This window comes from Ischnura elegans, chromosome 13 (genome assembly GCF_921293095.1).
Source record: "Ischnura elegans chromosome 13, ioIscEleg1.1, whole genome shotgun sequence".
NCBI classification, from domain to species: Eukaryota; Metazoa; Arthropoda; class Insecta; order Odonata; family Coenagrionidae; genus Ischnura; species Ischnura elegans.
This window is the reverse complement of record NC_060258.1, coordinates 60,496-84,277: the sequence shown is the minus strand read 5'-3', so window position 1 is coordinate 84,277 and position 23,782 is coordinate 60,496. Positions and strand designations below refer to the sequence as shown.

Genomic DNA, 23,782 nt, shown 5'->3' with positions numbered 1-23,782 from the left:
AGACAATTCAATGTACAGTGGAACCTCAATCTATCATCATTCCAGCTGTTTTGCCTCTGGTGAAAGTGGCCGAAACTCACATTCAAACCACTTGCCCTTTGTGACATAACTCTCCCTCCCTAGTTTAATGTTGATATTCTGGAGTTTGATCCGGAAGTCGCAAAAATATCATGAGTACATTGGCCAGCTGGAGTGGTCTCAAGGAAATGAGGATTTTTTATCTTCGAATGGGCTTATTATTGATTTTTCTTTAATTGAGTGAAGCCCATTACTATCTTCCAGTTTCAAGTGAAAGACGAGGATGAAGGCAACCTCAGTGAAGGGATTTATCCTATGCAGCACACATCAGATCCAGCAGGAATTTCAACTGATGTGTCAGACCCATTGGCCACTGATGAATTGGTGAGTTTACTTTTGCCTTTTATAGCTCTAATTTTCTACGGCACAATGTCATTCCTTAGTGGAATATTCCCAACAACTCTTAGAACAAACGTAAAGCTTTCTCCTACTCCTGATCAATTATGACCAGCTACTGAATACATTTCCTGAATGAATCATTATAAATGAATTATTTATTGTATTGAACCTTTTTTTTTGCTTTTTTTATGCAAAACTGACAGCTCAAATTTGTTTGCTGAGCAAGTGAGAGCACTGTCATCACATCACTGAGCAGTTATTAATGTTTTGATTATATAACAGAGTATTTAAATCTGGTTATGACAGAGTGGAAGAGTGATTAGGAATTGAGAGTAAAGATGAGTACTGTTGAGTTTGGAACACGATAAAGAATGACCATGACATCATGATGCAGCTGCTAACCCGGTGGAACAACATAGCTCGTTCCTTATGGGAGATTGATATTCACAGGAATCAGGGGCCGTATTCTATAACTCCAAACCGATCGGTGCGGCACCGATTCGTCGGGTGCGATGTCACACCGACTCCCGGTAAGAAGTCGTGCGATTCTATACCAACCCGATTGGTGCGGCACCGAGGAGAGGACGGAAGATCGTCGGTAGCCGTACCGACAGCTACTATGTGTCGATACGGCCACCGACTAGTGGGTTTCATGAACTCCCCGGTGCACATAGTACGTTTTATTTTGTTTTTACCTCATCACCTAGTAAATAATGAGGTTTTCTGCAATGTTATCTATTTCTGCCCCTTCGAATACACCTCTATAATTCACTGTGTCATCATCTATATTAATTACCATGACAGAAATATAAGATAATGGTTAATAAACATGAGGTTTGCTAACATATAATGACTTTCTCTCATTTATGTTACCACTTAAGTGAAATTTCACTCGCTTGTAATAGGCTTTATTTCTCTCTATCATCATTTATTTGCTCCTTTGACATGAAAATGATATTTTTGATTAAATATGAGTTTTGCAACAATGTTATCACTTTATATCACTCTGAATAGGCGACTGTTATTTCACTCAATCATCAATTTGGCGTTTCTCTCGGCATAGAAATAAGATCTTTTTATTTAAGTATGAAGTTTGCCACAACTGTATGAGTTTCTTTCATTTGTAACAGGCAACTATATTTCAGTTCATCATCAGCCATTGATTCCCTTGACGATAAAAGAAGATATTTGTTAATAAGTATGAGGTTTTCCGCAATATTATCATTTTCTCTCACTTGGTATGCACAACTTATACATATGTATTTCACCCAATCACAATTTATTTACTTCCTCGTCATTACACTTCTTTTAATTACACCCAGCTCCATACTTTTATTACAATTTCCCAACTTGTTCCTCTAATATGACATTTGCATTTGAATCCTACGTTCATGTTCCATGGTATGATATTTTCGTCTGCTACGGTGCCAATGGCATAACCTTCCGTTGATAATATTTAGACGGAACTTACTTAATGACAACTATATTACCAAATCATGAATAAATAGCATTATATGGAACCAATATTTAAAAAAAGAAACTACATTCTAAAGGATAGTTTCAATAATTCATACTTTTAGAAAGATTAAGTATAATGCAAGGGAAACTGCACAATTTTAAGAGCTATTTATTCTCAAGATTTTCCCAATAAATAGGTTCCTTCTTCTTACCAAGAATTTTGTTAGATTATATTGAAACAATAAGAATGTTGTTGGTTGATTAAGTAAATCTATTTCTACTTAGAGGCAGGAATCGTTCATTGGTAATAATTTTTTTTCGACTGACATCCTGTGATTAAAGCATTCTTCATGATCACTTTTGCTTCTTGTACCAATTGATTATAATAGGTATCAATGTAGGTTCCTCTTTCCAATAGAGTAATCTGGTAACATACAAGTGCCCATCTCTTAAAGAAGATGATATTAGCGATGAAAAAGAAGGAAATAGACTCTGTGATTGCACTGATGGTGCCTCAAGCAAACTGATACATCAAGAAATTTCTGGACAGGTAATGCTATTTATGAACTATTTATTGTCCGTTGACCTTGAGTTACATATAAACTGTATCGGCATCTTCCTAAAATTGGTTTTTCTTATCTTTAGATATTTACTTTCTTTTTCCGTTTTAAATCCTTATTAATCTAACTAATGATATATGTACATCTAGAAGCAATCTTTTCTCTTCTTCCCATCTATCTCTCCATTTCTCTTTTTGACTAATGTCTTTATAAGTCTATCATATCTCATGCTGTGGCTGATCAAGTTTTGTTTTTTTGAAGACTTCTCCTACTATTCTCTTTTCTTCCTTGGTATTTCCTCATTCCATCCCTTTTACCTTCTACATTATTCATGAGCAACACATTTCCAATGCTTTCACTTATGGCTTTCATGCGGCCGTCGATTTAAAATCTTGCTATCATTTTTAAATATGCTCAAAATGTAGTGTCCGGTGAATATTTTCCATATTTTTGTATAAGTATTCTCAGCTGTGTGGAGATTCCTCTTTTCACTAGAGTGCTCTTTGTGCCGAAGCTATTCTATTCACTATTTCTTCTTGCTTCATCCATCACTGAGAACTAGGCCTCCAGTAGCTGGTCTGCCTTTAAGGTTATGAGGCATGAAAATGACATAGTGTTGAAACCATGGTCAGGAGTGGAGATATATGTTTAAGTGTTGAAGTTATCATTTGTTGTTTATATTTTATCATAGGTAATAATTGCATTTACACCTGAAACAATTTCATACGCTTGAAAGCACTGTTGCATAGCTTTTGAGCAAATAAGTATGTAAAGGTTTCAGTTATTTTTGTGCAAGATAATGGCATTCTTCTTAAAAGCTCAGTGCTCTTTGCTTTGTTCTTTTTTGGAAGTTAACTACAATGATAGGGAAGTCCCCACTTTTAAAAGCTATTCATTCTCATGATGTGCCCAATGAAGTTGTTCCTCCCTTTTCTCAAGGCTTTTATTAGAGTATATTAGAAGGAAGAATAAGCTAACTGGCTGAATCTTGTTCGTCAGTTAAGTTATTCTGTTTTTTACAAATAGGCCAGAATACTTCATCAGGGATTACTTGTTTACTACAGACACCCTGTAATTCAAGCTTCATTTATGATCACTTTTGCTGGTGCACCAATAGAATAAAATGTGTATCAAAGTGTGTTCCTCTTTCCAATAGAGTGATCCAGTAACTTACAAGTGCTCTTCTGTTAAAAATGATGAGATTAGCGATGATGAAGAAGGATATGTGTTTAATGATTGCTCTGATGGTACCTCAAGCAAACAGCTGCATCAAGACTCTTCTGATCAGGTAATACTATTTATGAACTTTTTATTGTCTGTTGAACTTGAATTGCATATGAACTATATATCAACTTTAAACTAACTTAGGAACATTTTCTAGGCTTGTTAAAATCCTCAGATCCATTGTAAAATACATGTTGTTCCGTAAACAGAGGTATTTAGTTCATGCAACTGCCACTGGAGGGCGTATTTGTATTTTGATGCTCATTTTTTGTGTGTTTGTGTGTGTGTGTGTGTGTGTGTGTTACGACAAGCCGTCGTGAGTTCTCGGTGTGTGTTGAGTGTGGGCAGTCAGCGAACCGAACCCAAGGTGAAAGTGTGTGGTGCCAGCAGTTGCCCCGACCACTCCCCCGCCCCCCAAGTGTGCGCACGTGTTGGCAACGACAGAGGAGGATCTACTGACTGACTGATGGGTGAAGTTGCCCCACTATTATTATACTGACTATTGAAAGTTATTGTTATTCATTGCCCTTTTGATATTGTTTTTTTTTGAGAATATATGTATTTTTTGGAACGTTCAAAAACTGTGTTTCTCTGGTCCTTTGGGTGAAGGTTGAAGGAACTTCGTTCCTTTTGTCCCGCGACACATGTATTAATAACCGAACAAGAGTTTAGGATTTACATTCCTCTCTCTGTAAAGCGGTAATTTTATAAATTATTTCTTAAAGCCTTCTCAAGGGATTGCCCTTCCCCGTGTGTGGGACAAGTGAGTCCCATGGCTGATGTGCAATATATTTCCACATTACATGACGCATGGGCTAAGTGCGATTGGTCCAGATATTCAGCTTTACATTGCTTTTTATGGTACCAACTTATGTTTATCCGTTCTTGAAAAATTCACTTACCACTTCCAATGCCTTATCCAAGGAATTGGAGTTTTGTCTATTACAGTGGAACCTCGTTAAAGCGAGTACGGGCTATAGCGACACTCCCGCTATAACGAGAGATAGCCGATGCACCGTCAATTGACCCTATAATAAGCGTGTAAAAAAATTTGTTTTTACGAGACCCTTTTGGTGCTGGCTCTCGCCATAGCGAGGGTTTCACCACTGGAAGACTTTCATCAAGACTCCTTAACCTCTGTAATTGCTAGCGATCTGTTAGAAATGAAGTTAATGGAGTGCTCAGTCTCAAATTTATGTGGTAAACTGTCGTTCGAAAAATAAGTAGTTAATTTTGGTGAAAATATTGTGGCACTAGCATTCGCGAATGCTTCATCTTCTTTTGTTCCTCGACCGGCAGAAAGCAGTCGGCAGCATATCCGCACGTCCGTGAGTTGCGTGAATAGAAAGCATTTGATGGCAGTCACCACGGCCAAAAAACACCAAACACGTCTAAGCGAGAAAATAATAATAAAGGAGTAATATGAGAGTGTCGAAATTAATTTATCTTCCTATTTGCTCTTCGCAATAAAAAAAGCAAAAGCGCCCAAGGAATGCAGACCATGAAGACTTAGAAGGAGCTTTTTTCGGGTGGTTTTGCCCACTCAAATCTGCGGGAACTTCCGAGAAAGGGGCTACGCCTAAGCCTAAAGCGGAGTATTTCAGGAATAGATTGCGAATCGAGAATTTTAAGAGTTCGGAAGGTTGATTATACTAATGCGAAGCACCAAAGCGTTATCTCCCCTCATAATTGCTGGTGATGCCTGCGGTGTAAACCCGAAGTCGTAGAAGAAAGGACTCCGATCATAAGAATCTTTAGAAGTTCTCCCCGCGTCATATAACATAGACGAAACGGAACTTTTTTTACATACAACTTTCCGACAAAACCCTTGCAGTATGAGGTATTTCTCGCAATGATGCCTCCAAAGGTAGGTAGTGCGCCTTAGCGATGATGTAGGATGTACGAAGCAATGATACTCAGCGTGAATTGTCAGGATGGACGTATTTATTCTCCGTTGCGGATTAACAAGGGTGAACTATTCGCGTCAGTGGTCGGAGTCGTACTGGCGCTCTCTTTTGTAACGTGGGTAGCCGAGCATCCCCTGGTGGCCGCTGGAAGAACTCACAGAACAACTAATTCTCGTTTGCAGTGCCGTGGTAAACTCTGTGTATTATTTCAAATACGTCGCGAGCGTAACACTCAAAAAGAAACTTTTTTCAACAACGGCAATTTAAGTCACATCACTTTTTAAGCTTAGCAAACTTTTTACCGTAGATGATGTAGATATTACATTATCTGATAGAAAAAGTCTTCCAAGGCAGGAACGTTATACAACCTTCCACCGTTTTCGCGTGTAGAAACAAATTTAATGCGTTATTTCACTTCACTGCCGCTTAACGTACAGAAACAATAAACATACACCAATGGAAACATTTGAGGCATTAAATAACCGCGATATGTACTGTTTTATCAGTTAATTTTTGAATTTTCAGTGGAAAATACCAAAATAATAGAATGATCACGTAAATGAACTAATTAAGTGCATAGAAAAATGGCTTCCTCGGTTGCGCATTGGCATAATGATTGACGAAACAATGCTTTCCATGATTTTTATTCAGTGCGGCGCTTATAAATTGTTTGAATAGTAAGTCGTTGTTTGAGTAAGGAAAATAAGTGATGCAAAAAAACATCGCCTTTCGTCTGGATTTATGCTTACGTTTATCGGATAGATGATTATCTGTCGCCGCACCTCTCCTGTTCCTGTATATCTGTTCGCAACAGGTATATTGGCTATTATTTGCTCCACCTCCGGTAAAGTGACAATTCGCTATAGCGAGTGTTTATTAATGCACCGTGGGGTGTCGTTATATCGAGGTTGCACTGTATTTAAAGGAACTTTATTGATTATTGTAATGATCATAGCTACCAAAATTACATTATATTTTTATCTACGAATAACTTATATTGCATTTACTATGAACAATATATCTACAATTTTAATAAATCAGAACAACAATAAATCAATTATATTCATATCACCATTGATTTCAATAGTAGGAATTTCTCTAATTGTGGTAATTAATTTATGTTAAGATCTTATGTTAAAAAACAAGTAGCCTTCAAAGCTTCCAATGAAAGTAATAATCTTTTAAGTCTTAGTTTATATAAACAACTTTAGAATTGCAGTGTAATATAATTTCTATTGACAATATACCCAATGACTTCCAATACCTTCTCCAAGGTATTGGAATTGGCTTTTTTCATCTTCTGGTTAATTAGATATTACACTAAGAAATTTAAGTGAAATTGGTTTTATTAATGATGGTGACAGTATTCGAATTGCATACATTAATTTATGAGTTTATTAATTTATTAAGTAGCAAATGTGTTTAGAAGCTGAATAATTAACGATAAAAATAGCACCAAGTTTTTATGTGACAAGATATCTTTATGTAAATTAGATTTAAAGGAACAACTCAAACTATTCAGCATTGAATATTGATTTGTTCATTTTAATTTGGGTTTTAACCCGAGAAAGATGGGCAAATGGTTAACTTATCCTCAACAGCCAACTGAAGGCTTAGGTAATATTTTTATGTCTTCTCTAGGTATTTTGCTTGAACCCTCATTCTGTGGATAGGTAAAACTTTTTTCAGTCCCGCAACATGTCCTTGGAAAGCAAACCACAGGATCACCTGATTCATTGATCTCCAGAATTTTCCCAATATAGTGAGCATCTGACATTTTACCTCTGAATATAGCCAGAATCCAATCTCCACTACAATCCTGTATTTTTGGGAGTGCACCAACTATCCCAAGCATATTTCCCTTCGAATACTATCAAAGGAGGGGCTTTGATTTCATTTGCACTTTCCACCATTAACAATGATGCTCAAACGACTTAATAAACTAATTGTATGAGTCGAGAGAAATGCACTCTTGAAAACGACTCTTGTCTTCCCTGGGTACATAGAAAATGAAGTTTTGTCCAGATTCTATACATACATTCTGGTTTATTATCATCGTGCAGCTCATGGATTGTCTTTTGCAACAAATCAAATTGAGCATTTATCACAAGAGGTCAGAATTTTTTTTCCTTGCATACTCTATCCTTTGAGGTTTTTTAATTGAAAATTTGTGCCATGAAATTAGACCAAAAAAGCAATCTTCAGGATTTTTGTCGTCTTTGAAAGGTATTTTATGCTATTTCTATGAGCATGATCAGCAACCATTTCTAAATCCACTTTTTTAGACAACTTAAATGCATATTTATTCATACTAGCACATTTACTCCCCATTCTTCCAATTATAAATTCGTCAAGTGCCTTCTGAAGGTCATCGTTGCTATTTGGCAGCCCTTTTGTGTTTTTCTCACATAATTGTGCACCATTTCACCATGCAATATTAATTATTGCTCATATTATGACAGCAACCCCCAAAATATGCACGAAATTATTGAATATATGCTACCAGGTCTTAAACACAGTGAAGGAAATACACACAATGTGTCTGCTAAAAATGTAAGCTTGATTTTGGTAGGGCTTCAGGAAAGGTCTCAAGTTTAACTTTGCATAAACAATTTCACCTGAATCGAACTTAGGTTATGACAATCAAAAAGATGCAATTGTTATGGTGAGAGCAAAATGCGATGTAACTATTTTATGAAAACTAACTAAAGAAAGCTTCTTTATCAAAACAACCATAAAAATAAAAGTTGGTGTGAGAACTCTCATTAAACAACCTAGTTCTATAGTCCACAATGATTTGTAATATGTATACAAAAAAAGTTTAACTCAAGAATTGCCAGACAAAAACTAAAAATTTAAGCCATACTACAATCCTGTAGCCCTGTACGGAAAGAATGATTGGATATGGTGGGAAATGTGCGACCCCCCCATCTAAACTAAATTTAATGATCCGAGTTCTAAAATTTAAAGTAACCAAGAAAACTAATCCATGAAGAATAGAAAACAAGATATAGTTCTTACCTAGCACCTCTGATACGCAGATGCTGAAGGAACTGTGGTGTTACCTGTCCTCACAACCAACATCAACTACGAGATGAACTGAAGGGTAGATTTTGTAAGAGTGTGGAACAAGAATTTGAGGGGTAAATATTTCAAAGTAGTCGGCTCTGGTTCCCTTAAAATATATAGAATATGTTGTATGACCGCCACGTGCCTCGAGAACGGAAATACGATCTTCTTGAGTGAGGTTGCACTTACACCACCTCACCTTACTAGTTATTGTCCAAATAAATGAACCCATGAAATTACACTTGAATGAATGTGCACATAAATGTAATTTACCTGTGAAAATCGTCACCCTAAATTTCTATTTTATGTACTAGCTTGCAACTTTAAAAGAATGTAGTTAAGATACTTTGCATGACCTAGATATTCTAGGGGTAACATGAGTTTGGTGTGAATGACACGATTTGAAGGCCTTCTCATGGCCCATGTGGTGCTATAATAAAGCCATAATAGTATGACCTGAGTTTCACCAAGAATCTCCTTGCCCAATGTTGATTCTAACAGCCATGTAGTTTATGGGTGATTGATTTACAGACAGGTTTCAATTTTTATTTAATTGCATTGATAAAATTACAAAAATCCTGTTTCCTCGAGATTATCAGCATTCCTTAATTGTTGATTTTTGAAGTAGGTGAGTTTCTGTATCAGTGTTAATCTCTTTGCAGAGTATTGGAGGAGAGGGGGCAGTTCATGACAATTTGAGGTCTTCTACTGAAACTAAGGACTGCGTTCCTGATGCGATTGTAAGCACTTTAGAGAAAGCATGCTCAGTCCAACGAAATGAAATATTCATTCCTGTGCAAGACATCCAACTGCCCACAGCCAATATGTTGGTAAGTTTTATTCTCATGTATGGTAAAACCTGTGTTGGAAGATTTATTATTTTAGCTTTTGTTATATCAACATATATCCTTTGTATGATGAAAACAGGTTTGCTTGGCATACGTAAATGCATTTCTATGTGGAGTCTTCTTTAACATTTGCGTCATAAGTTGTATGATAGAAGGTAAAATGCTTATCCATTTACTCATAATTCAATTTAAGTTGCACAAAACGGCCAATGTTAAATGGCCTTGGTTTAAAATATAAGTGGCTCTCCAGTTAACTCTCGAGTGATGAAACTCATTATAAGCTGATTTTAAATTAAGTGTGTCTCATTGATCCCGAAAGGGACTGGAGCATAGGTGGATCTAGGGGGGGGAATGGGGGCCCCCTCCCCAGACCCTTAAAAATAAGCAAGATTTTTAATACGGTCCCATTATCATTGCATCCTTTTTCTAGTACTAGCTATTCTTGTGCCCCCCCCAGAGCAAAATCCTGGATCCTTCCCTGGACAGGAGGGTCATAAAGGAAACCATAGGTGGTCCCCTTTGGGACTGCAAGGATGATAAAGGTTAATTGATGTCGATGGCTGTGAAATAGTCACATTAAATTCATCCTATGGTGCACAGAATTTAAATTATACTGTTTGAAATGCATCTTTCACTTACCATGGCACCTTTTGGGATGATATCTGCAGTGTTCAGTGGGAGTGTCTGTTACAGTTACAAATGTTGGATGGAAAGAATTTTTTGTGGGAGACGTTGATTTTGTTTTAAGAAGAAAAGTATGTTTTGTGAGGCTCTCAACCGGTTGCAGGTTCATTAATGTCTTTTCTCCCGCGTGTTTCCATCCTTGATAAACAACGGGGGCCTAACACCTAGTACCATGAGCTTTGATAAACTGCCCTGGCAATCAGCATTGTGATCTGCACTGTCTGCCAGCAATGGTTTAATTTGCAGCAGTCCAAGGGAGTTTCTTCTCATTGAAATTCATGTGTATTTCATTTGTAATAGGAACTAAAACTTGATGACGCAAATGTTTTCATGAGCATGTCCTGATTTGCTTATAGGAAGGAAAAAATAGCTTTAGGTTAATTAAATGTTAAAGTTGTATTTAGCTTCACAGTAGAAGACAATTTCATGTTAGATTTGTTGAAATTCTGTCCATCAACTGCTCAAAATTTGTAACAACATGACGACATCAGTGAAGCTTGTGCACAATGGAATGTTGCTTACACAATGGTATGTCCCTTTCATGTTGTCCTTTTGCCAATAGTACTGAAAATACTGTTACCTATCATCCATACCTCATTCTCCATCTTAGAGAGGAGGACCGCTATAAGATAATAGTAGAACAGGGGAAGCTGGCAACCACTCCTGTTGAAACATGTGCCAATCATATGCATCAAGAGAGTTATTCTCCAACAAGGTCGAGAAGAGAAATTAAGCTCCTCCCTTTATAAATTAAGCACTATGAAACTCTATTTAGTGGTTATGTGTAGTTATATAATCATTTTAATGCAAATGTTTTCATTCATGGCCTAATATCATTATTTTTGGCTTGAAGAACCGTATAAAATGTAAAAATTGTGAATTACATGGCAAATGGTGTATCATTACTGAGGATTGGTTAGGTGCCCTATTGGCAGACCATTTAACGCTTGGCAGATTTGAATGAAGGCACGAAGTTTCTTTATGCTCTTGGTTTTTCAAAAACAGATGCAATCATCCATTTCTGCTCAAACAATAAAAATAAGAGTATGGCTGTAGTACAATAAAAATTGGGTAATGGAGAAAAATTAAGGCCTGTTTACACGATACATTAACACATACGAGTTAATGTACGTTTGCGTGAATGATTTTTGTGGACTGGAACGGAACATGTATGAATGCATGAACCAAATTAGAACAGGTTCTATTTTCTGTGCATGCATTTGCACAAGTTGGGTGGTTACATGGTGCATTTTGGCGTTCATTCTCGCGTTCATACATTTAGACATTAACCCATACATGTTAATGTACCGTGTAAACAGGCCTTTAGACACATTTTTTCTAGATTATTTGTAAAGACATGATAAATAATAATAAAATGGATATTTAGGCATATTGGAAATTTGAAAATGATGATGGAAGGGGAATTTTTTTAGGTAAGGACGGAGAACTCCACAGATATGTAAAGATTTAAGATTGCAGGGTACATGGAAAGTAAAATTGCCGACCGTAGACCAAAAGAGAACTCCTTTTCTAGGAGTGTCTATCCACCATTGGGTGACAAAAGCATCTTTGGAGGGGGTTGCAAATATACTTGATTGTAATGGAATAAAGCCTTTCTAGTAGCAACCGAATGCCAATGAAGGATCCAGCAGTTGAAACTGCTCCTGAAAATCCTCTCTTACTGGTGAACTCTAAAGGTAACTGAAAGCATGCACGCATGAAATGGAACAAAGGAGTTTACTGCTTCACTATACATGTGTGCCACCACATCAAAAATTAGAATCTGACATGCCTGCATATTTTTCAAGACATGAGGTATTGTTTGATAAGCTCATAGTCTACCACAGGAACAAAATGCAATATGAACTGGCTAGCTCCCATCATGATGGATTATGTCAGCCAGAAAACCTTTATTTTGAGAAAATCATTAAAAATTTATATTTGTCTTTATTCATCAGCTATGTAATTCTAGCAGCAAGAAGTGGTGATGGTGCTGTTGGTGCACTTGCAAATGTATTCGTACACAGGAACCTACATACTGTTTGTAAAAAAAAGCAAGATACCTGAGTTTGAGGGGCTGTATGGTCTAAATGAGGTAGTCAATTTAAATGCAAAAAAATGACGAAAGAGAATTTATTTCTATCTCAAATAATTTACTTAAAAAAATCCACCCCATGGTTTTTCCTATACTTAATTTTTCCTAAAAATAATGCATGTTTTTTTGTGTGTAAAATCAAGTTGCCCAACTTTGAGCACCTGGTATTCTCACAGTTTTCTATCCAGTTACGTGGTATTTTGGTAGAGGAAAGCCATATCTTTTGTTGAAAATTTGCAGGAAAAAAATTGTTTATACGACAAAAATTGATAGATTTGTTGTAAACAATGAAAATCTTTGCTAACATCGAAACTAATGGATAAATTGAAAATAGATTGGTACTGATGTATGCTGTACAATGATTTTAATACTAGTATTGATAACACTTGTGTTGAATATTGCTGGTAAAGTCAACGTCGCTTAATATTTATCTAAATGTTTCTACGCATGTACTGGTAGCTCCATCGTGGTAGAGGGAGGAGAAAATAGGTGCATAGTTGCCACCGCCTCGGCTGATGCAGCAAGTGGGCAATTCATATACTACCAGGGTACAATGCATCGATATAGCAACTTTGCACAGCTTTGAGAGACTCTCTTTCCTGTTGTTTTGTTTTGGTCTTCCTCACTAGGCAGAGCAAAACCGACAACCAAAGTGCAAAAAAAGAATAATAATCAAACAGTATTGAATATGCTGCTGCCAATTAATGTGTATGATCTTCACACTTACATTGCTGACATTCCACAGCAAACAACAGTAGCGATAAATTTTCAAAGTTAACAGAGATGTTAGTTGCATTGTTCAAAATAAATCTGTTAATTTTCGTGATATAAGCAAGTTTTATTTTAAAATCAGTTCATAATAGATCTGGATTTCTTACATCAAAATTCCTAGTTATTGGAATGAAAAAATATAGGAATATGTAGAGCGCTAATTTGGGCTACTTGATTTTACACTCAAAAAATGGTGGGTACATATTTAGAAAAAATAAGTACAGTAAGTATTATGGGGAGAATTTTTTTTGACATAAATGATCCAATGTAGAAATAAATTCTTTCATATGCTGTTTGTTGCATTGAAATTAATTGCGTCATTTTAAAAGACGATAGATGCTCTGAAACTTGGGTGTCTTGCATTTTTTTTAGATACAAAAGGTGGGGTTCGAACATTAACCCTTTCGCGCCGGACCTTGGTTCAGGGAAATTCTTCCTCAATACAAGCCTGTTGAAAGTTTTCTTTACTCCCTTGTACGAAGCGTTTTCGCGTCAACTGAAGGCAGAGGTTCCCTTCCTAACCATTTTTGGACCCAACTCAGAGGGCGCCGATCCCTTTCCTCGGCCTCTGTCCCAGACCCTAGAAGGATTAAAAGCCCCTTCCTAGCACGAGTTCGCGGTCAACTGGCTAAAATGTTAATGCAAAATATATGCAAATACTTATTGTTCGCATCGATTTTTTACATTCAAAATGAATTTTGTGTTTTTTTACTGAGCGTGCAGAAATTTTAAACGAAGTTCTAACGTTGATATAGACGGATTTAGTATATTTACTAGTTGGTCTATAACTCCGTTGATATTAACAATAGAATTTTGTTTGAAATTTCCATGTGGTCAGCAAAAAAAGATGAATATATTTCTAGCATTGAATTTCAAAAGTAAGCAACAAATATTTTTTGAAAACACAATGGAAATAACAGTAGTTGACCGCATGGAGAGGATAGGAGAGGGTCGACCTGAGCGGCCAAAGATGGGACTGGGCTCGCGCTAAGGCGGATCGTGAGGGGCGACCGCGTCCGTGGGTCTATTGTGTCCGCCAGGGTCACTTTTTTTGACCTGTGCCGCACAGGCGCGGCATTCGATGGTTAGGGTAAGAACATTCAGGACGCACTGGTGTGGCATTCGTTGCTTATGGAAGAAAATCCTCGCCACACAGGTGAGGCATTCGGCGCAAAAGGGTTAAACCCCAGGGTTGGTGACAATTATTGGGTGTACTACTACTTACTTTCTCCCATAGCCATTGATACCCAAAATGGTATTTAGCCTCACCAATTGTCTGCCTCCAATTTCTTCTATCTTCTGCCTCCTCCTCAGTGATTCCCGTTCTCCATATCAATCATCACCTCATCCTTCCATCTTTTTTTGGGTCTTCCTGGAGGTTGTCTTCCATCAGGGTTTTCTTCCCAGTCTTTTTTGCTAAAGCCTCTATCTATCTTAGCATTGCCCTGCCCATCGCAATCTGCGGTTCTTAAGTTTCAGCAACTATGTTTGGCTAGTTGAAATGTTGCCTGAGTTCCCTTTTGTTTTATTTTCCAGATTTCATTTTATGGGCCCAAAAAATCTGCTCTAAAAACTTCATTTTAAAAGGTACATAATAAACTTTCTGTTCTTTGGTCGATGATCCTTGATTCAGCTCTATATAGAAGAATTGGTCTTATTGTGGTTTCATGCATTTAAAGTTTGGTACTGATGGATAAATTTTTTGATTTTAGGAGTCTGTTGAGGACATACATACTTCTACTACATCAAATATTATCAAAAATATGTTATTAATATTAGGACTTTATTGAGTGTTGTGCTGCATTCTTTTCCAGTGTCATGTACTACTGGAGAATAAAGAATCTCAAAGAGAAGAGAATAATCAAATGCTGCATGGAACAACTCCAGATGGAATTGAAAGTGATGCCATAGACCCATTGGCAATGGATGACTTGGTAAGTGAACACTCTTTCCTTGTTTAGCGCAGTTTAGTTATGTTACAAATCCATTCCTCAGTTGAACAGAAAGGAGCTATCATGTTAGAAATTTCATTGAAGTTGGTCACGAAAATCTCAGGCATAGTTGCATTTGATCAGGATGAGTATTCTGCGATAAAAGAGGAGGTTTTACTTTTATCATTATTATTATTTTCCTTTTTCCCTCTTGCTATCCTTCAAGGATTGTTCACAGTGAACGGACCAAGTAAAGTTCAACTGTGTTTTGTTATTACTTCCGTTATTATTCTATTGAAAGGAACCATCGGACAATATGACAGGTGTCCAGGATGACGGATATTTGCATTTTTGGTAGAGTTTTCTCCAAGTTTAGCTTTTTTAGCTGGTGTAGAACTTCGCACGGTGTGATTCCTGTTGTTGTTATCACTATTGGGCATATATCTACTGACTGCATCTTCCACAAGGCTTTGATCTCTGCTGCAAGTTCTGCATATTTGTTAATTTTGGTGGATTGTGTTTTCTGTACATTATGGTTTAAGGGAATTGTCACGTCTATGAGGGTGGTTTGCCGTTTTATTTTGTCTATTGTAACTATGTCTGGTCTATTGTTTTTAATTGCTCGGTCAGTTTTTATTTCTGCATTCCAGTATAATTTGCACTCTTCGTTTTTCATAACATCAGGTGGATGGTATTTTTAGTATGGTTCATTGGTGTCCAGGATTCTATATTTTCATGCCAGTTCTTGGTGCATGGTTTTGGCTACATTGTCATGTCTACTATTATATTCATTTGCTGCTAGGGCCGTGCAACTTCCCATAATGTGCTCTATTGTCTCAGATTGGTTCTTGCATCTTCTGCACTGATTGCTGGTTACGTTTTCTTTTAATATGAACTCTCTGTAGTTCCTCGTCAATATTATGCGATCTTGAATGGTCCTCATAAATCCGATTGTTTCCCCATATATATTCCCTTGTTTCAACCATACATTCGAAGCCTCTTTATCTATGTATGGCATGTTCAACTGATGAGAATGGTGCCCATGAAGCTCTTTACTTTTCCATTGATCGATTAGTTGTTCTTTAGTTTGAATCGGGATGTCTAGTTCATGGTTGCTTAGATGTAGTGGTGTGTAGTGAGTGTCTGTTTTACATACTATATCAAAAAGCTTGATTTGACTCCTTTGCCATAGAAGTATTATCTTAGATCAGAAATTTGCTTATAGTGAAGCTGTACAGAATCAAGAATACCAGGTCCTCCTTCATGTATGGGAAGTATTACTCTTTCTGTGGAGCTCTTTGGGTGGTGCAAACGGTGTTTTGTAAGAAGGGTTCTCACAATTCTGTTTATTTCATTAAGATCGGTCGAGGACCATTTGATAATTCCAAAGGTATAGAGAAGGATTGATATTGCAAAAGTATTGATGGCTTTTACCTTATTCCGCCGGTTAAGTTCCGTTTTCAGGATATTTTCTATTCTTCTGCTAAGTCCTTTCTTTATGTTAGCTTTTAACTGTTTATGGGGTATGCCCATTAGTTGGGCAATGCCTAGGTGTCGGTAATTTTCGGTTTCCTTAAGGGTTTCTATTAAAGTATTTTCATCGAGGGTATAACCATCTGTGGCTGTTAGTTTTCCCCTCTTTAGATGAATGGATTTGCATAAGTCTATACCAAATTCCATTCTTACGCCTTTAGTGAAATTGTTAGTTATGGTTAGCAGTTTTTGTAACTGTATGGGCGAGTTCACATATAGTTTCAAGTCATCCATGTATAACAGATGGTTTAGGGTATAGTTGTTTTTCGGGCTTGTAGTTGTCTTGTACCCATAGTCTGTATAGTTCAGTGTTTTACTCAGAGGGTTAGACAAATACAAAACCATAGAGCACTGAGGGAGTCTCCTTGGAATATCCCTTTGCGGAAGTATATTGTTCTAGACTGCTGCGTTCCATTTATTGTGTTCAATTTTATTGTTGTTGACCATTTTTGCATAATCAGTTCAAAGAAGGCTAATACATTTGGGGAATATTTTTATATTTTAAGAATCTCCAGTAGGTAAGAGTGAGGTGTCGAGTCAAAAGCTTTTTTATAGTCTATATAAGTTACGCTGAAGTTTCGCTGTTTCTTCAGGGCCTGTTGCGTTAGTATGGAGTCTATTATTAATTGGTCTTTGCATCCTTTTGAATATTTGTAGCAGCCTTTTTGCTCTTCTGTCATTATTTTTTGCCCATCAAGGTGAGTTTGGATTTTATTGGTGAGTGTTGAAGTAAGTAGTTTGTACATGGTTGGTAGGCAGGTTATTGGTCGGTAGTTTGCAGGATCTGTATTTGCATCGTTTTTGGGAAGAAGAAAAGTGCATCCTCTAACCAAAAACTCAGGAGTATCTATTGGTTTCTGTAATATATGGCAAAATATTCTTGCTATAGTGGCATGCAAAGCAGTGAATTTTTTTAATTGAGAAGTTCTGAAGTTTGTCTTGGCCAGGTGATTTCCAGTTTAGTGTTTTGTTAATAGCCTCCTGAAGGTCGTTTTTTGTTATTCTGACTGATGGCATATCTTTTACACCAGTGAGTCTGTTTCATTCTTCACTGAGTTTCTCGGTATTGTTGTCGTGTGTCACTGTATTTTCCCATAAATTAGACCAATATTCTGTTAATTGTGCCATGGGGGATATTCGGTTTGCGTTTTACTTTTTGCATTCATTAAATTTCTATAGAATTGCTTTTTGTTTTTTTGGAAGAGATTATTTTGGCGTTTCCCCTCTGTACATTTTTTGTATCTCCTAAGCCATTTAGAGTAGACGGCCAGTTGCTGGGAGTACTTATCAATTACCTCTGTGATCTTCTGAGCTGAAAGATCTTCCTCACGAGCAGGAAAAATTATTTGTATTATTATTATTTGTATTTTGTGGAGTGACACACAGCATTCTCTTCTAGTTTCATGTAAAAGAGGAGAACATAGACCCCCTAAAGGAAGAGAATGAAGTGCTTCATGGTACAGCTCCCGATGGAATTGAAAGGGATGCCATAGACCCATTGGCAATCGATGACTTGGTGAGTCAACACTCTTTCCTTGTCTAGCACAGTTTTGCTGTGATGCAATCCCTCCCTTTGTGGAACATTCCCAACCGCACTTAGGAGAAACAAACAACTTTTCCCTGACTTCATTAACAGGGAACAAGTTCAGAAGAGTGTGTTGTGAATTCATGAATTATTCGAAATGAATCACTCATTTTAATCAGCAAAACGGGTGCAATAAACTGCACTAGCTGCTCACATTTGCTCACTAAGTGAGTGAGTGTTCTGAATTCATGGCACAGTTGGCCTTATAGTGAGAGTAGAAACACCTTGCTCACTTTGGATCAGCACAGAGCAGAAGGAAGGAAAACAAGCCAGGGTCAAGATACCTACTCTTGCATATGGTACACTCTCACATGGTGATCACAATTATTAATTAATGTCATAATATTTATTGATACATGTTTGATACAGAAATTAATAATTAATTTATCAAACATGTATCAATAAATAAATACTAATTTTAGCATGGAAGTCGATAAGGAAGGCGTACAATGGAATGCAATGGGTGTAGACCACAGACTCAATTGGCTTATGTATCCAGTGCTGTTTATGATTTTTTTTCATTTTGAAAAGATGGAAAATCAGATTCCTGTACATTTACTGTCAATCCATAGCGAATATGGATTTTATCATAAATATTGATTTACTTCTTGTTAACATGGAAAATATAAGCTTGTATGCGAGTTTATATGGTCAAAGAATTATTTGTATTTAATCACCAGCTAAGTTAGTTGCAATTCCCTGTCCATTCATATTCTTATTCTTACTTTCAGCCTACTTCTACGGAAAATGGACAACTGATTCAGAATCAGGCAATGGCCATGGACTCCATGACCAAGGCAGTGGGTGAGTGCTCTTAAGTGCTTTAAAATAACTTTTCGCAGAAAAGACTTGTAACAAATTCTGACCAGGCAAATGTTCCAAAACTGGATCTCAGAATTTAATCAAGTTTTGTGATCCCAGAATTCAATCAAATTTTGTGATGAAATTTTTTTACTTTCATTTTACTTTTTATTTTACAGAAGCCTGTTATTCATCAATATTTCCATAAATTTGATGAAATTTTTATTTTTATGAGCAGCTCGACACCGTCACCACTCTGGGTGACAACTGGGCGCTTGAAGCACCAGACTAATGCTCACCCTTTGTAGAGTGGCTCTTATTTATTAATACATTTGACCTGCAAATGTTTTACTGGATTTGTAGTTTAAAATATTGGTTATACATGTAACCCCATATGGGGGCTGATTCGTGGACAACTCACAATGGACTACAATAACAAAATTTGGTTAAATTCTTAGATCAGCTTTTTGGACACTCCACTTGTGAAGGATGTTGCATGTGAATTTGTCATCCTTCTATACTTTCTTTAGTACATGTTCACAGTTCTGCTGGATAATTTAATCAGGTCGACAATTTCTAGTAAAATTTCATCGTGTTTCAGTGAAATATAGCAATATTTGGAGTCATGTGTATTCCTATGGGAACACCCCCTACTTTACCTTACAATTTTGCCATTAAGATTGGTCAATAGAAAAGAATTACCAAAAATCACTTGTGAAGAATAAAAGGTGTGAGATTTCAACTCCCATGTCAATTGTGTGGTATCGATAGACAAATTTAATGTGGAACTTGTTGAAATGAGGACAAAAGGTTTGGTACAGTTTTGAAATAATGGGAAAATTTTGCTTTGATACATAACCCTTCCAATTTACTTTGTTGTGCTCATGTAAACTGTGCTTTATTAGGTCAATTACATATTCATGAAAGAAGTGAAATTGGAAAAATACTGATTTACCTAAAAATAGGCAAAACTCAATTTCAATGCCTTGTGTGCATAAGTTCTGGTTCTGGAGATTAAGGACAGTAAGTGACCAGCCCCTGCTTACATATTTTTGTTAGCTAAGATTTCAAGGCTGTAGTTTCATCCAAACTTTTCATGGTTGTACAGTGATGTACAGGGCATCACCCACATTGAGGGTGGATATGAGAGGTTTGAATAATTTGGATGTAATTTTACAAATAACTGCTTGGTGTATTTTCTATAAGGATGCTCTACTGCCATTTTGCGTGAAATTATGCACTGGGGCTTTTTTTGGAGTAGATATTTGAGGGTATTATGTAATACCTTACTTAATTTACTGAGCTGCAGTGCCACTCAATTAGTGAAGAAATGTTTGGAAAACGGTATAAAAAATCATTTGCAACATTGGTTATGTGTATGGCATTGAACCAGAAGATCGTTTGAAGTTGCAACTTTGATATCTGTCTAATGGTTTTTATAAATTAGGTCAACGAATCATAGATTACATGTCTAACTCAACCTATTTTAAAAAGTGAATTTCTTTTCTAGATCTCCCAGCTTCTGAAAGAGCTTCAGCTTCGTTTGCTCTCCTTGAACCAAAAAATACAGCATCAAATTTAAAGAAAGAAAGGAAGGTGATGGGCAAAGACATTGAAAAATGTGGTGCCCATCTTTCTGATAAAATAACTTCATGCTCAATTCCTGATGATGGACAGCTTCATTCAAAATCTAAGCATGTGTCTAAAATCATAGGAAATAGAGCAACAATGACTCTTGCTGGGGAAACGAGTAGTTGTGACAATCCAAACAGCATAAAGTTTTTCAGGGTCACTGACAGTAGAAAGACTTCCAATGAGGCAGTCATGCGAGAAAACAAAGAGATGAGTACTAGCATGATAAAAAATCCTGGGAAGCGTGCCATATCAAATGACAATTCAAATCGTTGCTTCGACTGTGGAGATGCATTCAATGCCGAGAATGATCTCATAAAGCACCTCAAAATTCATTTTGGTTCTAGCAATGTGGATATTCATGCTAATTTGACAATTGGGAATGATTTGGCCCTCAAAACTCTTGGTTCAGGAGGAGAAACAAATTGTTCTCATCGGCCCACCTCCTCCAAGAGTTTAAATAAGCTGATATGTAAAAGAAAAGGGATGAGACAAAACGGAAATGGGCTATTTAAGGCAAACTTTGGAGGAACAAGGGAGAAGAAAAAAGTGAGGGAAGTGAGGAAAAGCTTCACTGTAGATGGGACATCATGCACAGATAGTTCACACTCAGCAAAGAAACCTTATTCCTGCAATGAATGTGAGCAGTCATTTTCTAATAAGCATTGCCTTGTCCGTCACGTACGCACTCATACGAAGGAGAAACCTTATTCCTGCATTGAATGTGAGAAGTCTTTCTCTAAAAAGAGTAACCTTGTCCAACACATTCGGACTCATACGAAGGAGAAACCTTATTCTTGCGGTGAATGTGAAAAGTCTTTCTCTCGAAAGAGTCACCTTGTCAATCACGTTCGCACTCATACGAAGGAGAAACCTTATTCCTGCAGTGAATGTGAAAAGTCTTTCTCTCAAAAGAGTAACCTTGTCAAACACATTCGCACTCATACGAAGGATAAACCTTATTCCTGCGGTGAATGTGAAAAGTCTTTCTATCAAAAGAGTCACCTTATCTATCACATTCGGACTCATACGAAGGAGAAACCTTATTCCTGCAGTGAATGTGAAAAGTCTTTCTCTCAAAAGAGTAACCTTGTCAAACACATTCGCACTCATACGAATGAGAAACCTTATTCCTGCGTTAAATGTGAAAAATCTTTCTCTCAAAAGAGTCACCTTGTCCTTCACATTCGGACTCATACGAAGGAGAAACCTTATTCCTGCGGTGAATGCGAGAAGTCTTTCTCTCGAAAGACTCACCTTATCGATCACATTCGGACTCATACGAAGGAGAAACCTTAATCGGGCGGTGAATGTGAAAAGTCTTTCTCTCAAAAGGCTGACCTTATCCGTCACATTCGGACTCATACGAAGGAGAAACCATATTCATGCAATGAGTGTGAAAAGTCTCTCTCTCAAAAGGGTAACCTTGTCCTTCACATGATGATTCATACAAAGGAGAAACCTTATTCCTGCGGTGAATGTGAAAAGTCTTTGCCTTCTAGGAGCGACCTTGTCCGTCATTTGCAGACTCATGCGGAGTAATTTTATTCATGCAATGAATCTGAAAAGTCTAATGCTACCAAACGAAACGTTGTCTTACACTAGCGTGTACATAGGAAAGTAGCCTTATTGTTGCATTGATTGTGAGGAGACATTCTCTCAATTTATTCATGTTTTTTCTCATTTAAAACAGTGTTAGGTCTCAGTAGTCTAATTAATTGGTGTTAATTAGTCATCAAGATAAATAATTCTCATTACTACGATAGCTGCATGTTTAAAATTGAATAATGCCTCATAATGTTCATTTAATGCAATAATATTCAATTAGGTCTGTGACCTAATTTCTTAATGTTCAAGTAAATTTACTCTAATATATTGTCAAGGATCAATAAATTATTCAATTATCTTTCACTGCTATTTTTAATGGTGGTAAAGTGTTTAAATTTATGTTACATTTTACAGTGTACCCCTCCCCTTAATTTATGGTATCCCCCCAAAAATTTCTCCGCACCTCATCCGAACTTATCCACAGAACTTCTCCCGCTAAGGACTTTTCGCGCAAAGGCCCTTCGACTCAAAGGCACGGAGACTCGCAGTATTGGAAACTCTTGTCTCTTAAAAATCCAGCCTCCGGAAAATGCTACCTCCGGAAATCCTGCATCCGGAAACCCAGCACCCGGAAAACCAGCCCCGAATCCAGCCATACGTGGAGAGCAAGACGTATATAGGACTACTGCGGAGGAATACCTACTCCTTGGTTATTAAGGGGAAATGGGTGCCGAGGCACCAATATGGAGTTTGGAGTGAGAAGTATTACCATAGTCCTATCTCTACTCTCTCTCCCCTCAACACCTCAGCCCACTATCTCTCTCCCCTCCATGTTTTCCAATGAATTTCCCTCTGATTCGAGTGATGTCTCCAACCCAAAAGACTAAGGAGAAAATTCCGGCCTGCACGCTGTTCCCCCCTCCTACCCCTGATAGGATGACTAATGATTGGCGGAGCTGCTTGTCAACAGGGGCATATGCGCAGCTGACTGAACATCGCCCTTTTTACCCCTCCACTCCTTTGCAAAATCCCTCCCCTCCACCCTGACACGTCGTGGAGTATGCAAGCCTCTCTTTTGCTCGGGCGCTCGTGGTGGATGGCGCGACTGACATGGGTGATTTTAGAAAACTTTTACAGCTGGTACTTAGTTTGGTAATGTTTCCTATGGGATCATTAGTTATCATTGTTGTTCTCTGTAATTATTCTGATTTTGAATACTTCTACTTTCGATAGATATTGATTGAAAATAACTCGTAAATATTTTGACAATTGTTTCTTGACTCCTGATTTCTTGTTTGTGGAGTCTTTCCCTGAACCACCTTGTGACCGACGACTGGAGTTCCCTATATCTGGGCTTACGTGGACAATCTCCAAGATTTAACGACGTAACGCTACATTTATATAAAAGCCATTCATTTCATCACTTTTGATAGAAGTTTGAGGCACTTAGGCTCAAGAATAATTTTCTATGTGGCATTAATTCTAATTGTATGATTAAATAATGTTTGTTTGTCTGATAGATGTTTGTTCATGTAGTGCTTCTATGTAATTTTTATGAAAATGTCAAGTTAATGATGATGTACGATTGATTAACAGAGATCTAAAGTATATAGTAAGTATACTAGAGGGCTAACGTCATAAGAGGGAATCGTAGTGACTTTTAATTCTGAAAGAGCCGATAAAGGGCCCCGGAGTTGCGAGGAAGAGGCGAGAGATCCA

At 37.2% G+C, this 23,782-nt stretch overlaps 1 protein-coding gene across 1 annotated transcript; it reads left to right on the top strand.

Moving 5' to 3' along the window:
* Positions 1 to 309: 309 nt before the first annotated feature.
* Positions 310 to 22,780, top strand: LOC124170356 (zinc finger protein 37-like). The gene is made up of 8 exons (XM_046549079.1): positions 310 to 402; positions 3,592 to 3,723; positions 9,298 to 9,465; positions 14,848 to 14,967; positions 17,897 to 18,013; positions 18,814 to 18,886; positions 20,394 to 21,364; positions 22,643 to 22,780. The coding sequence occupies exons 1-8, from the start codon at positions 334 to 336 to the stop codon at positions 22,778 to 22,780; spliced, it is 1,788 nt and encodes a 595-aa protein (XP_046405035.1). The 5' UTR covers positions 310 to 333.
* Positions 22,781 to 23,782: the final 1,002 nt, after the last annotated feature.